This window comes from Pristiophorus japonicus, chromosome 16, assembly GCF_044704955.1.
Source record: "Pristiophorus japonicus isolate sPriJap1 chromosome 16, sPriJap1.hap1, whole genome shotgun sequence".
NCBI lineage: Eukaryota > Metazoa > Chordata > Chondrichthyes > Pristiophoridae > Pristiophorus > Pristiophorus japonicus.
In genome coordinates, this window is record NC_091992.1 from 130,557,010 (window position 1) to 130,579,751 (window position 22,742).

Sequence of the window (22,742 nt, forward strand, 5' to 3'; positions counted from 1 at the left end):
CATCACGACGAAAATTTTGACAGAATAAGTTTCTGCAGCAACCTCTTTCAAAAAGAAACAACTGAATTAGATGCCGGGAAAGTCTTAATTTTCATATTCATACATTTCATATACTTTGTACTTCAGCCATGGTTGCTGCCAGAGATTACCTTGTGTTGTGATTTCCTTTGATGTGCGAAAGCAAGGAGAGAAGGCTGGCAGCACATTTTTGAAGAGCAATGATACCTTTCAGAACAAGTGCTTCATCTGGAGTGCTTGGTTTGCTGCACACATCATTAATAACATGTATTCCAAAGACATGCGATTAAATCTGAATAACAATGGCTCAGATATTGCAGAGGTTTCATTCAGCACTGCAGGGCCATGTCTGCAACAAAAATAAAAATAACCAGGCTGCAGTTTTTTGGGGCATGTTTGTTTGAGATTGCGGTCAGTGGATAAATATTCCGTTCGGTGTGTCTCTCAAAGCATCCTTTGAACAAAACATCTCCCTTTGACACCAGTTGCATGAAATGGGTTGTGTGAGACCACGAAAGGCGAGAGCTTTCGTTAGAGTTAATGCAAGTTTTTCTGTACTTTGTTTGCAATGACATCTATTTCATTTAGGGGTTTCAGTACCTAATTGTTTGGAAATACCTGTAAAAGTCATATCAATTTGTTCCTCGGGCTGTACTTTTGTTATAATCGACAGACTAAGTAGGAAGCCTTTCGGGGTGGGGGGGGGGGGGGGGGGGGGAGAGAGTGGAGTGACTGAGTGGAGAGCAGTTTAGCCAGCAAGGAAGAGAAATCCACTGTGATTCTACATTAGATTCGGGGCATTGATGTACTGCCCCACAGAATGGTGGCATGTGGTCTTCTACGTGTGCATTCCTGATCTCAGCTGTGCTGTTGGTACAAGTCAAGCACTTTTGCACAATTGTCACCCAGGGCTCTGCTTGTACTTCCTTGCAGCCAGTTTGAGAGTGAGATTGACGGAGGTTGAAAGCAGGTTGCCCACTTGACCTTCGATGACACACAATGAAATTAGAGAAAATGCCCTTTTTATATAAAAAATGAATGACCTTCAAACTTCATCAACTTGCCAACTTAAAGTCGGATATTACCTTCGGTAAACTGTTTCATTCCAGATTTTAAACTGCAGCGAGACATTGATTTTATTGAGTAACTTTGTACACGATGTCTGTTTATCGACAGGTTTATTCACTCATATTCTCTTGGATGAAGCTGCTCAAGCAATGGAATGTGAAACCATCATGCCTTTGGCACTAGCCAGCAGACACACAAGGATTGTTTTAGCCGGGGATCATATGCAGGTGAGTAATCTGCGGGTCCACCTTAAATTTCGTTAGCAACTATGTCCGAATATGAATGATGAACTAGTTTGTTCATTCTTGTGGGACCACTAAGAGATTTCAGACTTGTTTCTATTTGTTTTTTAAATTTCAGTCGAGACAGGGAATGCCACAATGCAATTCATTTATCTCGATAGTTGGTATTTTTTTATAATTTTGTGGCAATCGTGTTTTGGCGGATGCTGTTGGGCTTTCTTCTCGATTTTGCTGCTCTTTTAAATCAGAATAGCGGCTAACACGGCAGAGGCTGCACAGTGGGCTCTGTTTAGCTTGCAGCAGGTTCTGTCTTAAAAGCCAGAAGTTCTTGGTGCACATCCAGATTTAATGTGCCCTGAATGGCTTATTCTTTTGATGTAATCTTTATGCTGACACTGAACTCCCCTGCTCACTTCCCACCACCACAATCCTTCGAGTCTTCCTCATAAGCTACAATTGAACTCATTAAATTCAGTTGCACAATGCCCAGAACTTGTTTGAACAACAGTCTGTTTGATTTCCTTTTTAAATTAACAATTCATTTTTTTTTTTACTAAAACAAGTGTTATTGATGTGATCCTCCCAAACATTGCCAGCGGGCTACTGCTTTAGAATAGTCTCTCCCAGCAGCTTGGCTTTGCAATCACCCCATTTATGTAGTATCTGTTTTTATGTATATAAAAAAAAAAAGAAAGTGGCTAGAAAAAATGGTTCCTGCTGCCGGATAACACTTGGTATTCCAGCAATAATCGTGCTCCAATCCTTTTTAAACTAAAGTTTAAAAGGTAGAAAACTCTTTCTAAAGGGCTTGCATCTACAGGTTTTGGGCGGACGATGCATAACCATTATGTGAACGTTGGTGTTGGCAACTCCAGGCAGTTAAATGCATTTGAACATGTTGCCAGATATGCAATCTGCCAGGAGTTTCTCAACAAAGACTTATTTGGGACGTTCTCAAAAGTGAGTGGTGTTCACGTGCCAGTTTCTGTACTGATCGAACAAGTCCAAGAATGTCGTCTTTGTGAAATTGATAAAAACTAATTTTTGCCAAACTTTACTTCCTGGCCATCTGCTGAGTAAACAGGGATTTCTGGCTTGCAAGCCCGATGTGCGACAGGGCCCTTCAAACATTTTTCTTTCTCTGAGCGGAGAGGGTGTAGGAAGGAAAGATGGGTTAGGCATCTGCCGTTCTTGAGCTACTTCCCCCACCCCCCCCTTTAGTTTTCTTCCTCCTCCTCCACCCAAACACGTGCACCACTGTTCCTCCAATGATGAAGGATCCTGCTCTGTGCATCTACCAATGTTGCTCTGTAACTGCCCAGTAAGAGGACAGTCCTGAGTGACCTTGAATACCTGTTTATTTCTGCACTCTGTGATCAAGCACCTAGGCTGTGCTTGATTGTAAGATTAAAAAATAGTTGGTATTTTGGAAGAATGAGATCAAATGGGCTTGAAGGGCCTTCATTCAACCTTGTGATCTTCCCTCTTTTATTTCCCTCACCCCCCCACCCCCAGTTATTTAGTGTTTGAGAGGCCTCACAGAGGTCATATTATGGTTGCAAAACTGCATTCTACCACTTTTTGTGCGCCACTTTTATATATCACTGCGTCCCTTTCCCCCCCCCCCCCCCCCCCCCAAATATACCATTGACAACACTGCTGTACATTACAAATTAAACAGTAACAAAAAGTGATTTTATAATGAGGATTGTCAGTGGATTCAGTGATGGAATGTAAACATGTTGATAAATCGGTTCTGGATTACCATTGTCCTTAATTTACTGGAAACTAGTCAGGCCGCGAGATCGTGTTTGCTGCCTCGTTTTCTTCTTTGCAAATGAGAAACTCACTTTAAAGAAATCTTTAATGGAACTGAACTGCTGAAAAATTTATTTGTAGTTATGTACTTGCTGTTGTAGTGTCATAAAAGACTTCACTAATAAGTAGAGCGGAAAGAGTTTTGAAAAAGCATGAAAAATTTATAGTTGCATTTTAAAATGTTTGAGACTTTGATCTGCATTTTCTCTCCATGAAATTTCACGCAAGGTTGTGGAACTTGAGATACTTGAGAACTTAAGACTTTCTCAGTTCTGATCCTCCAAATCATTTATGTTCCTTTTGACTCCAAAATATACATTGATTTGCATTGCCCAAGATGAATTCACGGGAGCATAATCGCCCGGTGTAATTTACAGTTTGAATATTCCAAAGCCTTTTTGCTGATGTAACACTAAAGCACCCAGTCTGTGCTTCATAAGAACATAAGAAATAAGAGCAGGAGTAGGCCATACGGCCCCTTGAGCCTGCTATGCCATTATAATGATCATGGCTGATCCAATCATGGACTCAGGTCCACTTCCCCGCCCACTCCCCATAACCCCTTATTCCCTTATCGGTTAAGAAACTGTCTGTCTCTGTCTTAAATGTATTCAATGTCCCAGCTTCCACAGCTCTCTGAGGCAGCGAATTCCACAGATTTACAACCCTCTGAGAGAAGAAATTCCTCCTCATCTCAGCTTCTCATAAAGGCTTCGAGAAATACACGGAGCAGTGATGAACCGGTGGGAAAGGGGGTAAATTAGTTGCACCTTTTCCCACGTATTGCTACTCACTGCTGGTCGCAGAATAGCAGCAGCTGCGGAGATGCTTGTGATCGCCTACTCGCTCCACATGGCCTCTCGGTTGCACGGCTGGAGACTGCAAAGGCGACTAAATGGGTCATGACTTTTCTCTGGCTAAGGTATCACAATATCTTGGCAGACTTCCACAGAAGTCACTCCAAGTCCTTCTCATCACCACTGAAACAGCTCTTTTTTTTTAAATAAAAATTTGCAGCCAAAGATGGCTGTCTATACTATATTGCTTCTTCGTGTCCCTCTCTGTAATTAGAATCATTTACCAGGTTGCATGGCCCTTAGTGCTCTGGATTACTTCACGCTTGATAATTCAAGGTGGCAGTCTCCATTTTTTAATGTCACTTTTACTGTCAAAAATTTCTGCAGTTAATATAAACCAGGAGATGAGCTTCTGCAGTAGTAATATCTCCTTTTGATAAAGTATTTGGAAAAAGTACTGAATAGTTCAGGATTCTCAGTGGAAAATATTTTGGATCTATGCCAGTTAGAAGAGCAGCACCAGTTCCCAAAGTGACTGTCTATTTTTCTGCTGGCAGTTACGTTAATTGAAACCCACTCAGCAAAATGTACATTTTTCTGTATTTTTCTTTGAAATGTTTATTATTTTGAATAAAATTTATACCTCAAAGTACATTTAGCAAATTTAAAAAAAAAACAGATTTTGAAATTGAATCTTGAATCTCAGCAGCTCTGAATGTGTTTCAACATTCTAAATGTTGTGACAGACTTGTTCGCAAGATACGTCTCATCTGCTTTTCGAAGAAAAGTGTTTTAATTGTTCCCCTATTTGTCATCACAATGACCACTATCGGAGAGTTTTATTATCTCGTTGTGATCCTCTCCCATTTTCGCCATGGTCTGTTTCCCTACTCAGTACGATCATGTCATTTGGCTCAAAGCTCTAGGTTTAGACCAGTGGATGTGTTGTGAAGGTAGACTTAAAAAGTATATAAAAGCAGAAAGCCAGCAATGAAATGGTTCTCTCCTTCTAACTTTTTTTTCTTAGCTATTTTTAATTTGGTACTTTGCTAACATTCTGTTTACCATTTCCAGCTTAGTCCCTTTGTATACAGTGAATTTGCCCGGGAAAGGAATCTTCATGTCTCTTTGCTAGATCGTCTGTATGAACACTACCCTGCAGAGTTTCCGTGCAGAATACTCCTGTGCGAGAACTATCGTTCCCATGAAGCTATTATCAAGTAGGTATTTGGGTTTCCCATGTTTTCTTGGTATTTGACTCGATTGAATTAGTTACTGGGAATGTCAGAAAGGGTTCCTCCATCACACCCCCATTTAAAAATCAAACTTGCAGTTACTTTGAGCTGCTGCGTCTGGCTGAGGGAACTGAATTAACTTGCACAAACTGTCTTTATGCTGGCATCTCCACTGATGTTATTGTACCTTCCTCACAATGATTGATACTGTTGGATTTTTAATAAGATTACTGACTGACAAATGTTCTTCAACCTAGACAGTTATTTTGCTAGTTTTAAAAAGGGGAATATTGGCAGTTCTGCAATGGTTGCCAATAAAAGTGGGACATGTTGAATTAATAGCTGCTGCCTAAGGAGTAGAGTACAAATGAAGTGCTAACTTTATTTGACCGTACTGGATTAATATCTGAAGGTGGAAACGAATGAAATATTCACTTTGCATAAACCTTTCATCACATACAAATGTGCTCAGCCCAATCTAAACCTGCAGTTCTCGTACAGAAACAGCTTCGCAGAAACAATTAACTGTGACATATTATCTGGTAGCTTTCATTGCAAAAGGATTTGCTTTCACTGTTTCTTAGTATAAATTTGCTACATTACTTCATTCTTTTTAACCGACAGTGAAATGAATCTGCAATACCCTGTAATTTGACAATAACTAGTTTTGAATCCCCATGCCTATTCTACATGAAATCTGAACTTGGGTTAATTTGTTGACACTGTTGTATCTGGTCATGAATTTATCATAATCTCCCTAAGCCTCATCGAAACCTATCTCTGACCACACTTTCAGTCACCACATCTAATTTTACTGCTGCTCTGCATCCATTCTATCACTGTCAAGTACCTTGGGACATTTACCATATTAAAGATACCGTATAATTACAAACTGTTCACTTCAATTAATCTTCGGGTGTATTCTTGCCTGCCTAGCGGGGGTCTGACTATCGGGAGACACCACTGTGTCTGCAAATTGCACAATTGTACATAATGCAAAAGTCATGCAATGTTTGCAGAAACAGCAGTAATTGCAGTTCTGCTGCATTTGAAGAATATGATTCACACTGGAATATCTTTTCACATGGGAGTGAAGGCTTTAAACATTGCTCAGATTTTTAGGTTGTGCAGTTGCTAGTTTCCATTGTTCCGATTTACTACTTTAAGTGACACATGCATAAACTGTGCTTGATGCTTTTATGTTACAGAGATATGAAGTACATTTAGGTATGGGCTTTGAGTGGAAGTCACACATTGATTTGGGGGGGTTCACAGCTATAACACTACATTCGCTGGGTTGTAAATTAATTTACTGGTCCTGTGGGAGGATGTAAATAATCAGAAGTTCAGGAAGATATTTTCTCTTTTTAAAACAGAATCAGTGAGATATGAGATAGAAAGCTAAATTTGATTCAAATTAAAACTGCAGATCAGTTGGAGTAATATATTTTCTTTTGCTTTTGAGTCTTGAATAATGTTTTGAAATTTTCACTCCAAATCAACACATAATGGAGAGCGCATGTTGTGCACTAGTTTTCCAGCGATCCTGCAGTGTCTTTCAACACATTTTCATTCTATTGTAGTTACACTTCTGAACTATTCTATGAGGGTAAGTTGATGGCTAGTGGAAAGCAACCAGCGCACAAAGATTTCTATCCACTAACGTTCTTCACAGCCCGAGGAGAAGACGTGCAAGAGAAAAACAGCACTGCTTTCTACAACAATTCTGAGGTGAGACAACAAGAACATTTACATCTCTGCTGGTTGTGTCTGTCCATTGCCCATTATTTTGGTTTCATCCATGGACCCTGTTTATTTTAAATTAAGATTTATTGCGATGCTCCAATTATTGATGGTGTTATTTGCAACCACCAGGCCCATAGTAATTGGAGATTGTTCTTTGAATTAATGAAACTGACCTTTGAATGAATCCCCAACCTAAATTAGTTATCAGAGACTTAATTTGGGTAAATAATCCTTTCGTGAAGTTGTGGTCCAGGGTGTAAAATTGAGAGTTGTCTTAAGATTTGAGATTGAATATATTGGTTCTGTTCTAACAGAACTGCTCTACTCAGCGGTCCTACTGCTTGAATTTCAACCGTGATCCGAGCATTTTCTTTTAATCCCAGCTTTCTCCCCATTTCCTGTGAAGGTAACTCGTGCCACTATGATTCCACAGGTTCAAGGAGTCCTATGCTGCCTCAGTCAAGCAGCCACTTGTGAGTTTATGCAGATTATCTAACCATTGTTTTAGATTTTGAAATGCAGAAACCGTTTTACATAGGATTACATGCGATATACGACAAAGAAATAGGCCATTTGGTCCAACCAATCTATGCTGGCGTTTATGCTCCAATCGAGCCTCCTCCCGCCTTTCCTCATCTAAATCTTTCAGCATAACCCTCTATTCTCTTCTCCATCAAATGCTTGTCTAGCCTCCCCTTAAATGCATCTATATTATTCGCTTCAAACGCTCCCTGTGGTAATGAGTTCCAAATTCTCACCACTCTTTGGGTAAAGAATTTTCTTCTGAATTACCTATTGTATTTCTTGGTGCCGATCTTATACTGGTGGCCTCTAGTTATGCTCTTCTCCACAAGTAGAAACATTGGGGCCAAGTTTTGGCCTGAGTTGCTCCTGTTTTTTTGGAGCAACTGGTTTAGAATGGAGTATCTTAGAAATTGCAATTCTCGGCATTTAGTTTGCTCCAGTTCTAGTCAGTTAGAACAGTTTCAGTTTGGAACAGATTTTTTTTTTTCAAAAGGGCGAGTGTCTGGCCACTTACGCCCGTTTTGAAAGTTTAGGCAGTGAAAACATACTCCAAACTAACTTAGAATGGAGTACGTGTAGATTTTTGTATACTCAGAAAAACCTTGTCTACACTTTAGAAAATCAGACGTAGGTTACAAATCAGGCGTAGGGAATGGGGGGGTGGGGTTCTAAGGGAAGTTTACAAACATTAAACACTTCAGTTTTACAAATAAAGAGCCATCGTCAATAATAAATGATAAATATATCAATAAATCAACCAATAAATCAATCAAAAAAAATTAATAAAAAATAATTTTAAAAAAATCAATATTTAAAACATTTTCTACTTACCGACTGCAGCATTGGGAGTCATCCAACAGCGTGCTGGGACCCCCCCCCCCGCCCCCCCCGAGTGTGTCTCTGTCAGTGTCTCTATCTCTCTGTCTGTCTGTGTGTCTCTCACTCTGTCAGTGTCTGTGTTTCTGACAGGTCGGGAAGGGGAGGGTGGTGGGGGGAGGGAGGGAAGGAGGCTGAACGGCCGGGCCCAAGACTTCGGGCTCGATTTTCTGCGACACCTCTCTCCGCCTCCTCTACACCACCTATCTATAAATCGGAGCCCGAAGTCTTGGGCCCGGCCGTTCAGCTCCTCTTCCCTCCCTCCCCCCCACCACCCTCCCCCTTCCGGACCTGTCAGAAACACAGGACATGACAGAGTGAGAGACACACAGACAGACAGAGAGATAGAGACACTGACAGAGGACACACTCGGGGGGGGGCGGGGGGCAGGGAGGTCGGTCCGGGGAGCGGGAGTCGGGTCGGGTGGGAGGTGAGCCTTATCCATGCAGCCCCAGTGAGACCATTCGGCCAGGTCTAGGGGCTCTGCGTGCTTCGGGCCCCTCCCACAGTTTTGGGCGCCTGGAGCTACTGCACATGTGCGCCCACTGTAGCGCGCATGTGCAGAGGTCCCGGCACTGTTTTCAGTGCAGGGACCTGGCTCCGCTCCCCACAGCTCATGCTGCGCCGCGCCCAGCTCCAGAGGACCTGCAGGGAGCCGGAGAATAGGTAAGTTTTTTTTAGGCTCACTTTGTGGCGCGAAAAACGGGCGTCCAGGTCCGGGCTGCGCCGTTTAAGACGCGGCCCGAAATTTGGGCCCATTCTCTCTGTATCCACTCTATCAAAACCTTTCATAAATTTAAAGATCTCTTTAAATGTTTTTTTTACCAAGAGAAAAGAGACCCAGCCTGTTCATTCGTTCCTGATATGTATACCCTCGCATTCTGGTATCATCCTTGTAAATCTTCTATGCACCCTCTCCAGTGCCTCTATCCTTTTTATAAAATGGCGACTAGAACAGTACACAGTATTCTCCCCAAGTGTGGTCTAACCAAGGTTTGATACAGGTTTAGCATAACTTCTCTACTTTTCAATTCTATACTTCTAGTGCTTGGTTTATTATTTTTATGGCCTTGCTAACCTGTGTTGCAACTTTTGGTGATTTGTGTATTTGTACTCCGCGATCCCTGTGTTGCTCTACCCCACCTAGACTCCCACCCTCCAAGTAATAAGTGACCTCCCTAGTCTTCCTATCAAAATGTAATGCCTGACATTTATCTGCGTTGAGCTTCATTTGCCATTATATGCTCATTCTGCAAGTTTGTTAATGTTCTCCTGTAATTTGTTGCAGTCCTCCTCAGTATTGACTCGCCCCCAATTTGGTAACATCCGCAAATTTAGAAATTGTGGATTTGATTCCAAAGTTTAAATCGTTAATATAAATTGTGAACAACAGTGGTTCCAGCGCTGATCCTTGTGGAACAATACTACCCACCTTCTGCCACTGTGAATAGCCTTTTACTCCTACTGTCTACTTTCTGTCTTGAAGCCAGCCATCTATCCATTCTGCTTCTTGTCCCCTGACTCTGCATTCTCTGATCTTGTTCATCAGTTTATTATGGGGTACCTTATCGAAGGCCTTTTGAAAATCTAGATAAATTACATCTACTGCATTACCATTGTCTACTCTCTCGGTTACCTCTTCAAAAAATTCAATGAGGTTGGTCAAACAACACTTTCCCCTTTGAAATCCATGCTGACTATTTACTATATTTTTAGTTTCTAGATGTTCTATTTTCTCCTTTAGCAGGGATTACATTATTTTTCCGAGTACCGATGTTAAGCTAACTGGTCTATAATACCCCTTCTTAAATATAGGTATTACATTAGCTATTTGCCAGCCCTCTGGCACTACATCTTTTTCTAACGAATTATTAAATATGTGCCTCTGCTATCTCTTACCTAGATTATTTTAAAATGCATGGATGCAATCCAGATCAGTGGTTTTATTCTCTGAGTTTGATTTGTTTATTTAATATATCCCCTCTTTTTATTTTAAATGTACATATTTCATTACTAATCTCATCATCCAATGTCATGGCCACCTGTTCTATCTCCCTGGTAAATACTGAAGCAAAATAATGATTTAATATTTCTGCCATATCTCTATCGTTACCTGTGGTATTATCCTGTCTATCCCTTAATGGCCCTATTTCCATCCCAACCCTTTTTTTATTGATGTGCCTGTAAAAGATTTTACTATTTTGTTTTATGTTCCTTGATAATTTAATTTCATAGTTCCTCTTTGCCTTCCTAAATGTTTTTTTGACGTCTCTCCTAATCTTTTCCTAATCTCCCATATCATGCACTCCCCTGCTGTCTATGTACTTAATGTAATGTAGATCTCTTTCCTTACCCCCAATTGTTCCCTTATGGCTTTATTCATCCATGGAGTCTCATTAGTGTTTCGTTAGTTCTTTCCTTTTTGCGGAATATATTGTTCCTGCACTCTGTTGAACACCGTTTTAAATGTTTCCATTGCAGTTCTACATCGTTTTTTTTGCCAATATTGCCATTTTATTTTCCCACGTTCTATTCCCAGCTCTGCAAAATCAGCTTTTCTCCAATCTATTACCCTGGTTTTCATCATATTTATGGCCTTCTCAATTATCATAAATTGTATTGTATTATATTATATTATGGTCACTTTTGCCTAGATGTTCCCCTACTTTTACTTCTCTTATCTGCTCTGATTCATTCCCTATTCCTAGATCCAATAGTGAATCCTCCATTGGTGGGCCTTTTACATATTGGTTTAGAAAGGAGTCATTTACACATTATAGGAACTCCATTCCTTTATCCCCTTTACCTACCTCTTCTGTCCAGTTAATATCAAAGTAGTTGAAATCCCCCATGATGATTATTCTATGTGTTTTACTCATTTCACTAATTTGTCTGTGTATTTCTTCCTCCATCTCCCTTCCACTATTAGGTGATCTGTAGACTACACCTATTAATGTGATTGATCCTTTATTATCTTTTATCTCTCTTCATAGGGATTCTATTTTTGTCTCGCTGATGGCTGCGTCACTTTTTTCTACTGCCATTGTTTGCCCTAATAAAAGTACAGCTCCTCCACCTCCCTTTTTTCCCCCTCTTTCTTTTCTAAATAGGTTATACTCTGCAATGTTTTGCCTGCCTAACAGTGCTGCACTTCAAAAGTTGTCTTTTCGCACTCGCCTTTCTCACTCTCTCCGGTGAGCGTCAGCAAACTGAAGCAAGGTGGGGAATCTCAGTTGAGCCGGTTCTTGTTCACCCTGGATAGGCTTCTAGCCTGAGGTCGCTGAGCACAGATTGAGCACAGCTGCTGCTGGTTGAGACCAGCTTGCTCAGGACCATCCCACATCTGTATGGCTCAGTCGTGCATGGGGTGTTGCATATTTACCTTCTCAGCATTTGGGAGAGCTTCAGAAGGGTTACTTTTTAATCTGAGATTCCAATAAATTATAAACAGTGCAACAAAAATCAAATACTGATGATAACTTATTAAGAATTCGTATTTAGTTTTACTGATTGTCACATCTGTCTGTAATGCTGGGCTTGTATTCTGAATATCAGACCTTATTGTCAAGTAAAAAACTCACCAGTGAAATGTCCTGTTTTATGTATTCATTTTGTGGGAATATGATCTCTTCCATGCCAATTTCAATATCTGCTTGCTGCACTAAAAAAGTAATTGAGCCATGGAAGTAATATTCAACATGACTTTCAGCAACCTGGCATGGAATAGCTCATGCTGGGAGTGATTGGTTTGGCTCATCACTATTTCATCACGTTGGGAGAAAGGGTTATGTGTTCTGACTGTATTGTAGTCATCATTTGTTCCAAGGCTGGAATTAGTGGCCTCGGGGCAGAGAAGAGCATTCATAGAATAGTCTCACAACTGATGATTGCACCGTGTTCAACTGAATGATATTGGCAGCTAGGTCTCTCCATCTTCTGTCTTCTATGTGAAAATGTTGAGATGTCTCCATTTCAAGATATTGATCTTGCAGTTTCACAAATTAAAAACAAGGCGCTTTCGACTTTCGGTTATGCTGAGGAAAAAAGTGATATATCTATTACAATAAAAATAGTTATGACATTTTTAGAATATTCGAAACGTTTGTTTTAATGCTTAATGATGCAAATGTATTTCAATATAAAATTCTAGCCTTCCAAAGGCCTGGGTGTAAAGACACCTCTTGGTGTAGTACAAAGAAAAGAACAGAAAATGCTTGGATTTATTTAAAGTCTTATTAATGTCGAAGTCTGAGTGTTTCCTACAATTCAGTATTGTGAATGTTATCTGGGCAAAGAGCAGCAGCGTCCCTGAATCAGCAGTAATATGAATGGCCAGTAATTGTGTTTTCTTTGGCGATGAGGATGGCAAACTGCCTGCTCCACTTGGAATAGTGCTCTGGGATGTTTACTGTCAATTGGATCAGGCAGGCAGGATCACAGTTTAATCTTGGGCATCACCTTTGAAAATGCATTACTTTCCTCTGTACTGCACTGGAGTTTCAGTCCAGATCATGCACTGAAGTCCCAATACCAAGTGAGCCAAGCTGACACTTTGCTGCAAAGAATATTGATGAAATTATCTAGGTAACAACAGCTAAATTAATAGAAACATACCAGACTGTGGGCTATTCCTGGAGCAGCAATTTGCACAAACTCCCACTCATTGCACAAACTCCCACTCGTCACTCAAACCAACTTCCACAGGGAATGTAGGCTAGCAGTGACCTGCCCAAAGCCAGGAGGCACAGCGACTGCATAAAATTCCCCTGTTCCATCCCTGCCCTTCTGATTAACTTCAACCCTCAAACACATATGCTCCCAGTCCCAGTATGAGCCTTGCCAAGAAAGTAGTCTATTATGGACTCATGCAGGCACCATGCAACCTAGCTAGTAATTAGCATCTGAAAATCAAATCAAAAGTAGTCATGGTTGAGTCACATTACCCCAGACTGACCGACCTGCAAACCAGCAAGGCCCAGGTATAATTCCCAGCCTTTATCGACTTAATCGATCTCAGCAGATGGGACTCTTCAATTTAAAAAAAAAAAAGAAAGACTTGCATTTCTCCAGCCCCTTTCACAACCTCCGGATATCCCAAAGCGCTTTATAGCCAATGAAGTACTTTGGCCTCAGAAGGGGTGGAGGGGTGGAATTGTTCAAGGTTCCCCCTCCTGAACACTATCTCGTGACCCTTCTGGAAAGTTTGTACCTCGAGACACCGAGTGCCCTTATTAAAATTTGCTTTGTGAATAAATAAACCACTCATTAAGATTTTGAAGTTTTTACTTTGCATTACCCACACCAATAAGTTTCCCGTGAATTTTTTGCTCAATAGATGTTATTTTAAATCTTTGTAGGCAGGCTGATGCTGTTTAAGGGCACTGTGTCAGGGCTGCCATTTAACCTTAAACAAACTTTTCAGTTTGGGTTTCCCCCTCACCCCCTCTGCTTAATGTGGAGTAAACAGGTCCTGGGGTGAGAGCAGCAGGAAAAATTAGTAATGTCAGTTTGCTAGATTCGATTTATAGCATTTCAGTACCCCAAAAATAGATTTAAAATGGGCTTTTGGCAAGATCAGATGATATTTGAGGAGTGTGGTTGATTTTAACACAGACATATTGGAGCGTTGATACTTTGCACATTAGGGAAAGATCCAAAGGATCAGTGGGATAAAGATCTGTCCATCAGTATTAGAACACCATTGCCTCTGCTTGGTTTGATAAGCTTGACTAGCAGGGAAACCTCTCATTATCTGAGCCTGCCTCATTATTTTTTGTGCCACTTTGTGTTTAAATATTCGGATGCTTTTATTGATGCCTGCAATTGGTAACACAGATAGCTGTGTTGGGTAACTGTGGTTAAACTTCACGTTTATATTGAATCCCAAAAGCTGACGGTTTGATGCAGAATGGTCATAATTGGCTGCTGCAGCTAAGTAAATATTAAAGCACTGTGTCTGCTTCTCAACTGGGATGATGAGTGAAACTTTGAATTATTTAAATCCAGATGTTGCATTTCTGTTCTTTTATGCTTGGGGACAGTGATTGTAACCATGCTTTTTGTCTCTCCAAAAGGTTTTTGAAATAGTGGAACGTGTTGAAGAACTGCGAAGGAAGTGGCCAGTGGCCTGGGGGAAATTGGATGAAGGTAGCATTGGAGTAGTGACACCATATGCTGATCAAGTGTTTAGGATTCGATCGGAGCTGCGGAAGAAGAGGCTGTCGGAAGTGAACGTAGAACGAGTTCTGAATGTTCAAGGTGGGTTTCCGCTGTTCGAAGTTAAGCTGCTGTTTTTGTTTTTCTTGTGTCAAACCGTGGAAAATGCGCCTCGTTGAGGAATTAGATGTCAGAAACGTTCATTGTGTCCGCTGTGGCTCAGTAGACAGCGCCCTCGCCTCTGAGTCAGAAGGATGTGGGTTCAAGTCCCACTCCAGGGACTTTGAGCACATGAATCTAGGCTGACACTCCAGTGCCGTGCTGAGGGAGTGCTGCACTGTCGGAGGGGCCATGTTTCGAATGAGATGTTAAATCGAGGCCCCGTCTGAGAGGGAGAATTGGCTTCAGGAAGGAAGAGAAAACCTAGAAAGTTACTCTAAACAGGTATGATGGGAGTTTTCCAAACAAATGACTCCTGATATTCTGCTGTATTAAACATAGAAACATAGGAAATAGGTGCAGGAGTAGGCCATTCAGCCCTTCGAGCCTGCACCACCATTCAATGAGTTCATGGCTGAACATGCAACTTCAGTACCCCATTCCTGCTTTCTCGCCATACCCCTTGATCCCCCGAGTAGTAAGGACTGCAACTAACTCCTTTTTGAATATATTTAGTGAATTGGCCTCAACAACTTTCTGTGGTTGAGAATTCCACAGATTTGCCACTCTCTGGGTGAAGAAGTTTCTCCTCATCTCGGTCCTAAATGGCTTATCCCTTATCCTTAGACTGTGACCCCTGGTTCTGGACTTCCCCAACATTGGGAACATTCTTCCTGCATCTAACCTGTCTAAACCTGTCAGAATTTTAAATGTTTTTATGAGATCCCCTCTCATTCTTCTGAACTCCAGTGAATACAAGCCCAGTTGATCCAATCTTTCTTGATAGGTCAGTCCCGCCATCCCGGGAATCAGTCTGGTGAACCTTCGCTGCACTCCCTCAATAGCAAGAATGTCCTTCCTCAAGTTAGGAGACAAAACTGAACACAATACTCCAGGTGTGGCCTCACCAAGGCCCTGTACAACTGTAGTAACACCTCCCTACCCCTGTACCCAAATCCCCTCGCTATGAAGGCCAACATGCCATTTGCTTTCTTAATCGCCTACTGTACCTGCATGCCAACTTTCAATGACTGATGTACCATGACACCCAGGCCTCGTTGCACCTCCCCTTTTCCTAATATGTCACCATTCAGATAATAGTCTGTCTCTCTGTTTTTACCACCAAAGTGGATAACCTCACATTTATCCACATTATACTTCATCTGCCATGCATTTGCCCACTCACCTAACCTATCCAAGTCACTCTGCAGCCTCATAGCATCCTCCTTGCAGCTCACACTGCCACCCAACTTAGTGTCATCCACAAATTTGGAGATACTACATTTAATCCCCTCATCTAAACCATTAATGTACAAATGTATTGATGTAAAAATGTATGAAGAAAGTAGTGTTTGATCCTACTTTGACAAAATACATTTGTAGGCCAGAAAGTACATAGGTTTGTTTTTTAAAGGCTTTTTAAAATTGAAATTAAACTGTGCTAATGTGATTTGACCAGAACTACTTTTGATTTTCAGATGCATATTTTTGTGAAATTATACAGCTTGGTTGCATGGCTCCCACAGGAGCAGTACATGATAGATTTGTTTCTTTGCAAGGCTCATTGGCACTGAGTTTGAAAGTTGAAGTTCATCAGAAGGGCAGGGACAGAAAGGGGGGAATTCCACACACAACTGATCCTCTTTGATGCAGTCACTGTCCCTGCCTGGTTTTGGGCAGGTCACTGCTAGCCTACAGCCCCTCCTAGAAGATGGCTTGAGTGGTGTGTGGGAGCTTGTGCTAAGTGCAGCTCCAGGAATTGCCCACAGCCTCGCATTTTTCTGTAAATGTATTATTGTTGTGTAGATAATTTCATCAATCCTCTTTCCAGCAAAGTGGCCCTAAAAAAAGCCTGAATCCTTTGATTCTCTGTACAAAAACAAATCCTTCAAAACCTAAATGTGCTTTGGTTCCTACTCTTTAATTCAAAGCAATGGAATCCTGATGTCTGTATCAATGGAATCAGCTATGCTGCAGGGCGAGAAAAAGGTGACATTTGACCTGAACATCAATAACCCTCCAAAAGAACATAAGAAACAGGAGACATTTGGCCCCTCGAGCCTGCTCTGCCATTCAATAAGATCATGGCTGATCTGATCATGGACTCAGCTCCAGTTCCCTGCACACTCCCCATAACCCTTTTCGCTCAAAAATCTGTCTATCTCCACCTTAAATATATTCAATGACACAGCCTCCAAAGCTCTCTGGGGCAGAGAATTCCACAGATTTACAACCCTCATCTCCTCCAGTGAGTTTCCTTCTAATAACTAAATAATCCATTATTTTATATAATTGTTTCTTTTGGGTTCACAGCCGGTATAACCACGTTTGCAGTTATAGAAACATAGAAATTGGAGCAGGAGTAGGCCATTCAGCCCTTCGAGCTTGCACCACCATTCAGTATCATGGTTGATCATTCACTCAGCACCCCTTTCCTGCTTTCTCTCCAAACCCCTTGATCCCCTTAGCCATAAGGGCCATATCTAACTCCCTCTTGAATAAATCCAATGAACTGACATCAACAACTCTCTGCGGCAGGGAATTCCATAGGTTAACAACTCTCTGAGTGAAGACGTTTCTCCTCATCTCAGTCCTAAATGGCTTACCCCTTATCCTTAGACTATGTCCTCTGGTTCTGGACTTCCCCAACATCGGGAACATTCTTCCTGCATCTAACCTGTCCAGTCTCGTCAGAATCTTATACGTTTCTATGAGATCTCCTCTCATCCTTCTAAACTCCAGTGAATAAAGGCCCAGTTGATCCAGTCTCTCCTCATATGACAGTCCAGCCATCCCTGGAATCAATCTGGTGAACCTTCGCTGCTCTCTCAATAGCAAGAACATCCTTCCTCAGATTAGGAGACCAAAACTGAACATAATATTCCAGGTGAGGCCTCACTAAGGCCCTGTACAACTGCAGTAAGACCTCTCTGCTCTTACACTCAAATCCCCTAGCTATGAACATACCATTTGCCTTCACCACCTGCTGTATCTGCATGCCCACTTTCAGTGACTGATGAACCATGACACCCAGGTCTCGTTGCACCTCCCCTTTTCCTAATCTGCCGCCATTCAGATAATATTCTGCCTTCCTGTTTTTGCCCCCAAAATGGATAACCTCACATTTATCCACATTATACTGCATCTGTCATGCACTTGCCCACTCACCTAACCTGTCCAAGTCACCCTGCAGCCTCTTAGCATCGTCCTCACAGCTCACACCGCCACCCAGCTTAGTGTCGTCCGCAAACTTGGAGATATTACACTCAATTCCTTCATCCAAATCGTTAATGTATATTGTAAAGAGCTGGGGTCCCACCACTGAGCCCTGTGGCACTCCACTCGTCACTGCCTGCCATTCTGAAAAGGACCCGTTTATCCCAACTCTCTACTTCCTGTCTGCCAACCAGTTCTCTATCCACTTCAGTACATTACCCCCAATACCATGTGCTTTGATTTTGCACACCAATCTCTTGTGCGTGACCTTGTCTTTTGAAAGTCCAAATACACCACATCCACTGGTTCTCCCTTGTCCACTCTGCTAGTTACATCCTCAAAAAATTCCAGAAGATTCGTCAAGCATGATTTCCCTTTCATAAATCCATGCTGACTTGGTCCGATCCTGTCACTGCTTTCCAAATGTGCTGCTATTTCATCCTTAATGATTGATTCCAACATTTTCCCCACCATTGATGTCAGGCTAACCGGTTTATAATTACCCGTTTTATCTCTCCCTCCTTTTTTTTTTAAAAAGTGGTATTACATTAGCTACCTTCCAGTTCATAGGAACTGATCCAGAGTTGATAGACTGTTGGAAAATGATCACCAATGCATCCACTATTTCTAGGGACACTTCCATAAGTACTCTGGGATGCAGACTATCAGGCCCCGGGGATTTATCGGACTTCAATCCCATCAATTTCCCACCTATTAAGGATATCCTTCAGTTCCTCCTTCTCACTAGACCCACTGTCCTCTAGTACATTCAGAAGGTTATTTGTGTCTTCCTTTTTATTGGTCCAAGTTTGAAAATTATCCTACTCGGCTATGGGTATTAGTTATATCTGCACAATCCTCTCCTGCTATGGTGCAGCAACAGTATAAAAGAAAAAAAAGACTTGCATTTCTATCAGGCTTTTCATTCATTAGGACTTCCCAAAGTGCTTCACAGCCAATGAAGCATTGTTGTAATGTTGGGAAACGCGGCAGCCAGTTTGCACATTGCAAGGTCCCACTAACAGCAATAAGTTAACGATCAGATAATCTGTATTAGTGGTGTTGGTTGAGGGATATATATTGGTCAGGACACCAGGGAGGACTCCACTGCTGCTCTTCTAATAGTGCCACCGAATCTTTTACATTCTTAAGACGGGTCCTCGGTTTAACGTTTCATCTGAAAGACTATACCTCCGACAGCGCAGCAGTCCCTCAGTGCTGCACTGGTGTCCGGTCCAGATTATGTGAACAAGTCTCAAAGATAGGACTTAAACCACAACTTTCTGACTCAGTGCTGACATGCTGACACGGGACTCAGAATTTCAAATGGAGCCCCATAAAGTTGAGAACTTACATTCCAACTTTGAAAATATGCATTTCACAGACGTTTTTCTACGATAAAGGCGCTATATAAATCTATGTAGCTGTTGTTTCTGGACTTAGGAATACAAAATGAATTCACCTGAGTTAGCAAAAGCCAGCATAAACCATGTTTAATGTCTTAACAATGGTGTTGATCATTTTTTCCATGTATAGTTGCTTTGAAATTACTAAGACTTGGAAAAATTATATCAATTTTTATGTCTTTTTTTTATTTTTCAGGCAAGCAATTTAGAGTCTTATTTCTCAGTACAGTAAGGACAAGACACACGTGCAAACATAAGCAGACCCCCATCAAGCGAAAGGAACAGTTAGTAGAGGACTCCACTGAGGACCTGGACTATGGGTTTCTGTCTAATTACAAACTACTTAATACTGCCATCACAAGAGCACAGTCTCTGGTTGCTGTGGTTGGAGATCCAATAGCTCTGTGCTCAGTTGGGAGATGCAGGTAAAGTGAAACGATTGTTCTAAATAACCAGGAAACTAATGATTACTCAGTATTATAATTGGATTTGTTTTGGCTTCTGAAGAAGTATATTGTTTTTCAAAGTTGATTTTCAAAGCTCGTCTACCAAAAGGGGTAGACCGATTTGCTTTCAATGAGAGGGTTCCTGCATGACCCTCGCCCTGGTTTGTGCTTATAAAGGAATTATTTTGATTACGTATTACCGATGAATATAAATGTGGAATAGAATGTACAGCACAGAAAACCGTTTGTTTGGCCCAATTGGTTCCACAGGAGCCTGCTCCCATCCTACTTCATCCAACCCAATCCGCATAAACTTCTATTCCTTTCTCCCTCGTGTTTATCCAGCTTCCCCTTGAATGCATCGGCATTCACAGGATGATGTTTGCCATGTCAAACCAAGGCTAGAGAAGCACAGTAAGAGAAGCTCATTCAGCTTATCAAAGGCCTTTCTGTCCATCTGTCTTTCTGGCCGATACCCAACGTAGAACTTGTACAATTTACCCAACTTCTTCAATTTCTGGAGGTGAAGTCCGACAATAGGAGCAGGAGTAGGCCATACGGCCCCTCGAGCCTGCTCCGCCATTTAAAAGATCATTACTGATCTGATCATGGACTCAGCTCCACTTCCCTGCCCGCTCCCTTTACTCCCTTATCGCTACAAAATCTGTCTATCTCCGCCTTAAATATATTCAATGACCCAGCCTCCACAGCTCTCTGGGGCAGAGAATTCCACAGATTTACAACCCTCTGAGAGAAGAAATTCCTTCTCATTTCAGTTTTAAATGGGCAGTCCCTTATTCTGAGACTATACCCCCTAGTTTTAATTTCCCCTATGAGTGGAAATATCCTCTCTGCATTCACCTTGTCGAGCCCCCTCATTATCTTATATGTTTTGATAAGATCACCTCATTCTTCTGAACTCCAATGAGTATAGGTCCAACCTACTCAACCTAACTTCATAAGTCAACCCCCTCATCTCTGGAATCAACCTAGTGAACCTTCTCTGAACAGCCTCCTTAAATACAGAGGCCAAACTGTACGTAGTACTCAAGGTGTGACCTCACCAATACCCTGTACAGTTGTAGCAGGACTTCTCTGCTTTTATACTCTATCCCCTTACAATAAAGGCCAACATTCCATTTGCCTTCCTGATTACTTGCTGTACTTGCATACTCACTTTTTGTGTTTCATGCACAAGGACCCCCAGGCCCCTCTGTGCTGCAGCACTTTGCAACGTTTCTCCATTTAAATTATAATTTGCTTTTCTATTTTTTCTGCCAGAGTGGATAACCTCACATTTTCTCACATTGTACTCCATCTGCCAAATTTTTGCCCACTCACTTAGCCTGTCTATACTCCTTTGCAGATTTTTTGTGCCCTCCTCACAATTTGCGTTCCCTTTGATGATCTTTGTATCATCAGCAAACTTGGCTACATTACACTAGGTCCCTTCATCCAAGTCATTAATATAGATTGTAAGTAGTTGAAGCCCCAGCACCGACCCCTGTGGCACCCCACTAGTTACTGTTTGCCAACCAGAAAATGACCCATTTATCCGACTCTCTGTTTTCTGTTCGTTAGCCAATCCTCTATCCATGCTAATATATTACCCCCAACCCCGTGAACTTTCATCTTGTGCAGTAACCTTTTATGTGGCACCTTATCGAATGCCTTCTGGAAATCCAAATACATCACATTCACAGGTTCCCCCTTATCCACCCTGCTCGTTACATCCTCAAAGAACTCCAGCAGATTTGTCAAACACGATTTCCCTTTCATAAAACTGTGCTGACTCTGCTTGATTGAATCATGCTTTTCCAAATGTCCCGCTACTGCTTCCTTAATAATGGACTCCAGCATTTTCCCAACGACAGATGTTAAGCTAACTGTCTATAGTTTCCTGCTTTCTGTCTGCCGCCTCTCTTAAATAGGGGCGTTACATTTGTGGTTTTCCAATCCGCTGGGCCATCCCCAGAACCCAGGGAAGTTTGGTAGATTACAACCAATGCATCCACTATCTCTGCAGCCACTTCTTTTAGGACCCTAGGATGCAAGCCATCAGGTCCAGGGGACTTGTCTGCCTTTAGTCCCATTATTGTACTGAGAAAGTCCTGTATCCTAAACATAATTGAAACTTCACAGTTTGTATAATTGTTGAAACAACATTGTTCTTTCTTCAAGTGTTCCAGTAGCATTCGACAACACGTTGTACAATACGTCTGTCCCATTCTTAATCCTTATAACCTAAAATTACCTAGTTTAAAAAAAATCTTTGACTGGTACAGCTCTTCGTGCCGTCACAACTTGAATTGTGGGAAATCCCGTGGACCAGTGAGTGTTCAATGAACAATGGTATAACTTTGCATCCAGTGTATCTGCATCAAACTGCTTGTTCAGCCTTGGTTAGTCATGGCAACCATGATCCTGGGACTGTTTGTTTAGAGTGCAATCCAACCAAATCGGCCTTTTGACAATCGCTCAGTTGGTAGAATCTGTTCCTCTGCCTTGTCCTTGAATTCTTGTAGGACAATTGAATAATGTGCATGATGATCGAGATAAGGCTTCTCCGAGTAATGAATTGTTTTGAGGAGATAGAAACCTTGATTGGTTTGTGAACTGAAGATTGGTATGTCTCGATTTGTGAAGTCTACAGTGAATCAGTATGATACAAATCTTTCGTCTACCTTTGAATTTGTGTGGTTTTAAGTGCAAGGAAGTCCATAAATCAACTATTGATCACCCAGTATTGTTTATACTTGAGCACTTTCACCATTCACTATTATTTCTAAAATTGTGCTTTAAAGGTTTTCTAATACCGTTACCCAATACACTGTTTGCAGTTTCAATCAAACCTATTAATTCAAACCTCAAAGTAGATTCTGGCTTGAGCTGCTCTCTTGGTTCACGAAGGAACTGTAAGATGATAGAGGGCAGAGTTGATCATAATGGGAGATTTGTACTGGTGGAATTAGTCTTTTGAGTGCAGGGTGATTTGAAAATTGGGTGGGTGCTGTTTGGGCTGCATGTTAGCTTT

At 41.6% G+C, this 22,742-nt stretch overlaps 1 protein-coding gene across 4 annotated transcripts in view; it reads left to right on the forward strand.

Moving 5' to 3' along the window:
• The window catches only part of helz (helicase with zinc finger), a 295,601-nt gene that overhangs the window by 161,447 nt on the left and 111,412 nt on the right, over nucleotides 1–22,742 (forward strand). For all 4 annotated transcript variants that reach the window (XM_070857885.1, XM_070857888.1, XM_070857887.1 and 1 more), the window contains exons 17-21: nucleotides 1,195–1,313; nucleotides 5,018–5,163; nucleotides 6,762–6,909; nucleotides 14,400–14,583; nucleotides 19,459–19,687. In XM_070857885.1, the coding sequence (XP_070713986.1) occupies nucleotides 1,195–1,313; nucleotides 5,018–5,163; nucleotides 6,762–6,909; nucleotides 14,400–14,583; nucleotides 19,459–19,687 (826 nt within the window). The remainder of the gene's footprint in view (nucleotides 1–1,194; nucleotides 1,314–5,017; nucleotides 5,164–6,761; nucleotides 6,910–14,399; nucleotides 14,584–19,458; nucleotides 19,688–22,742) is intronic.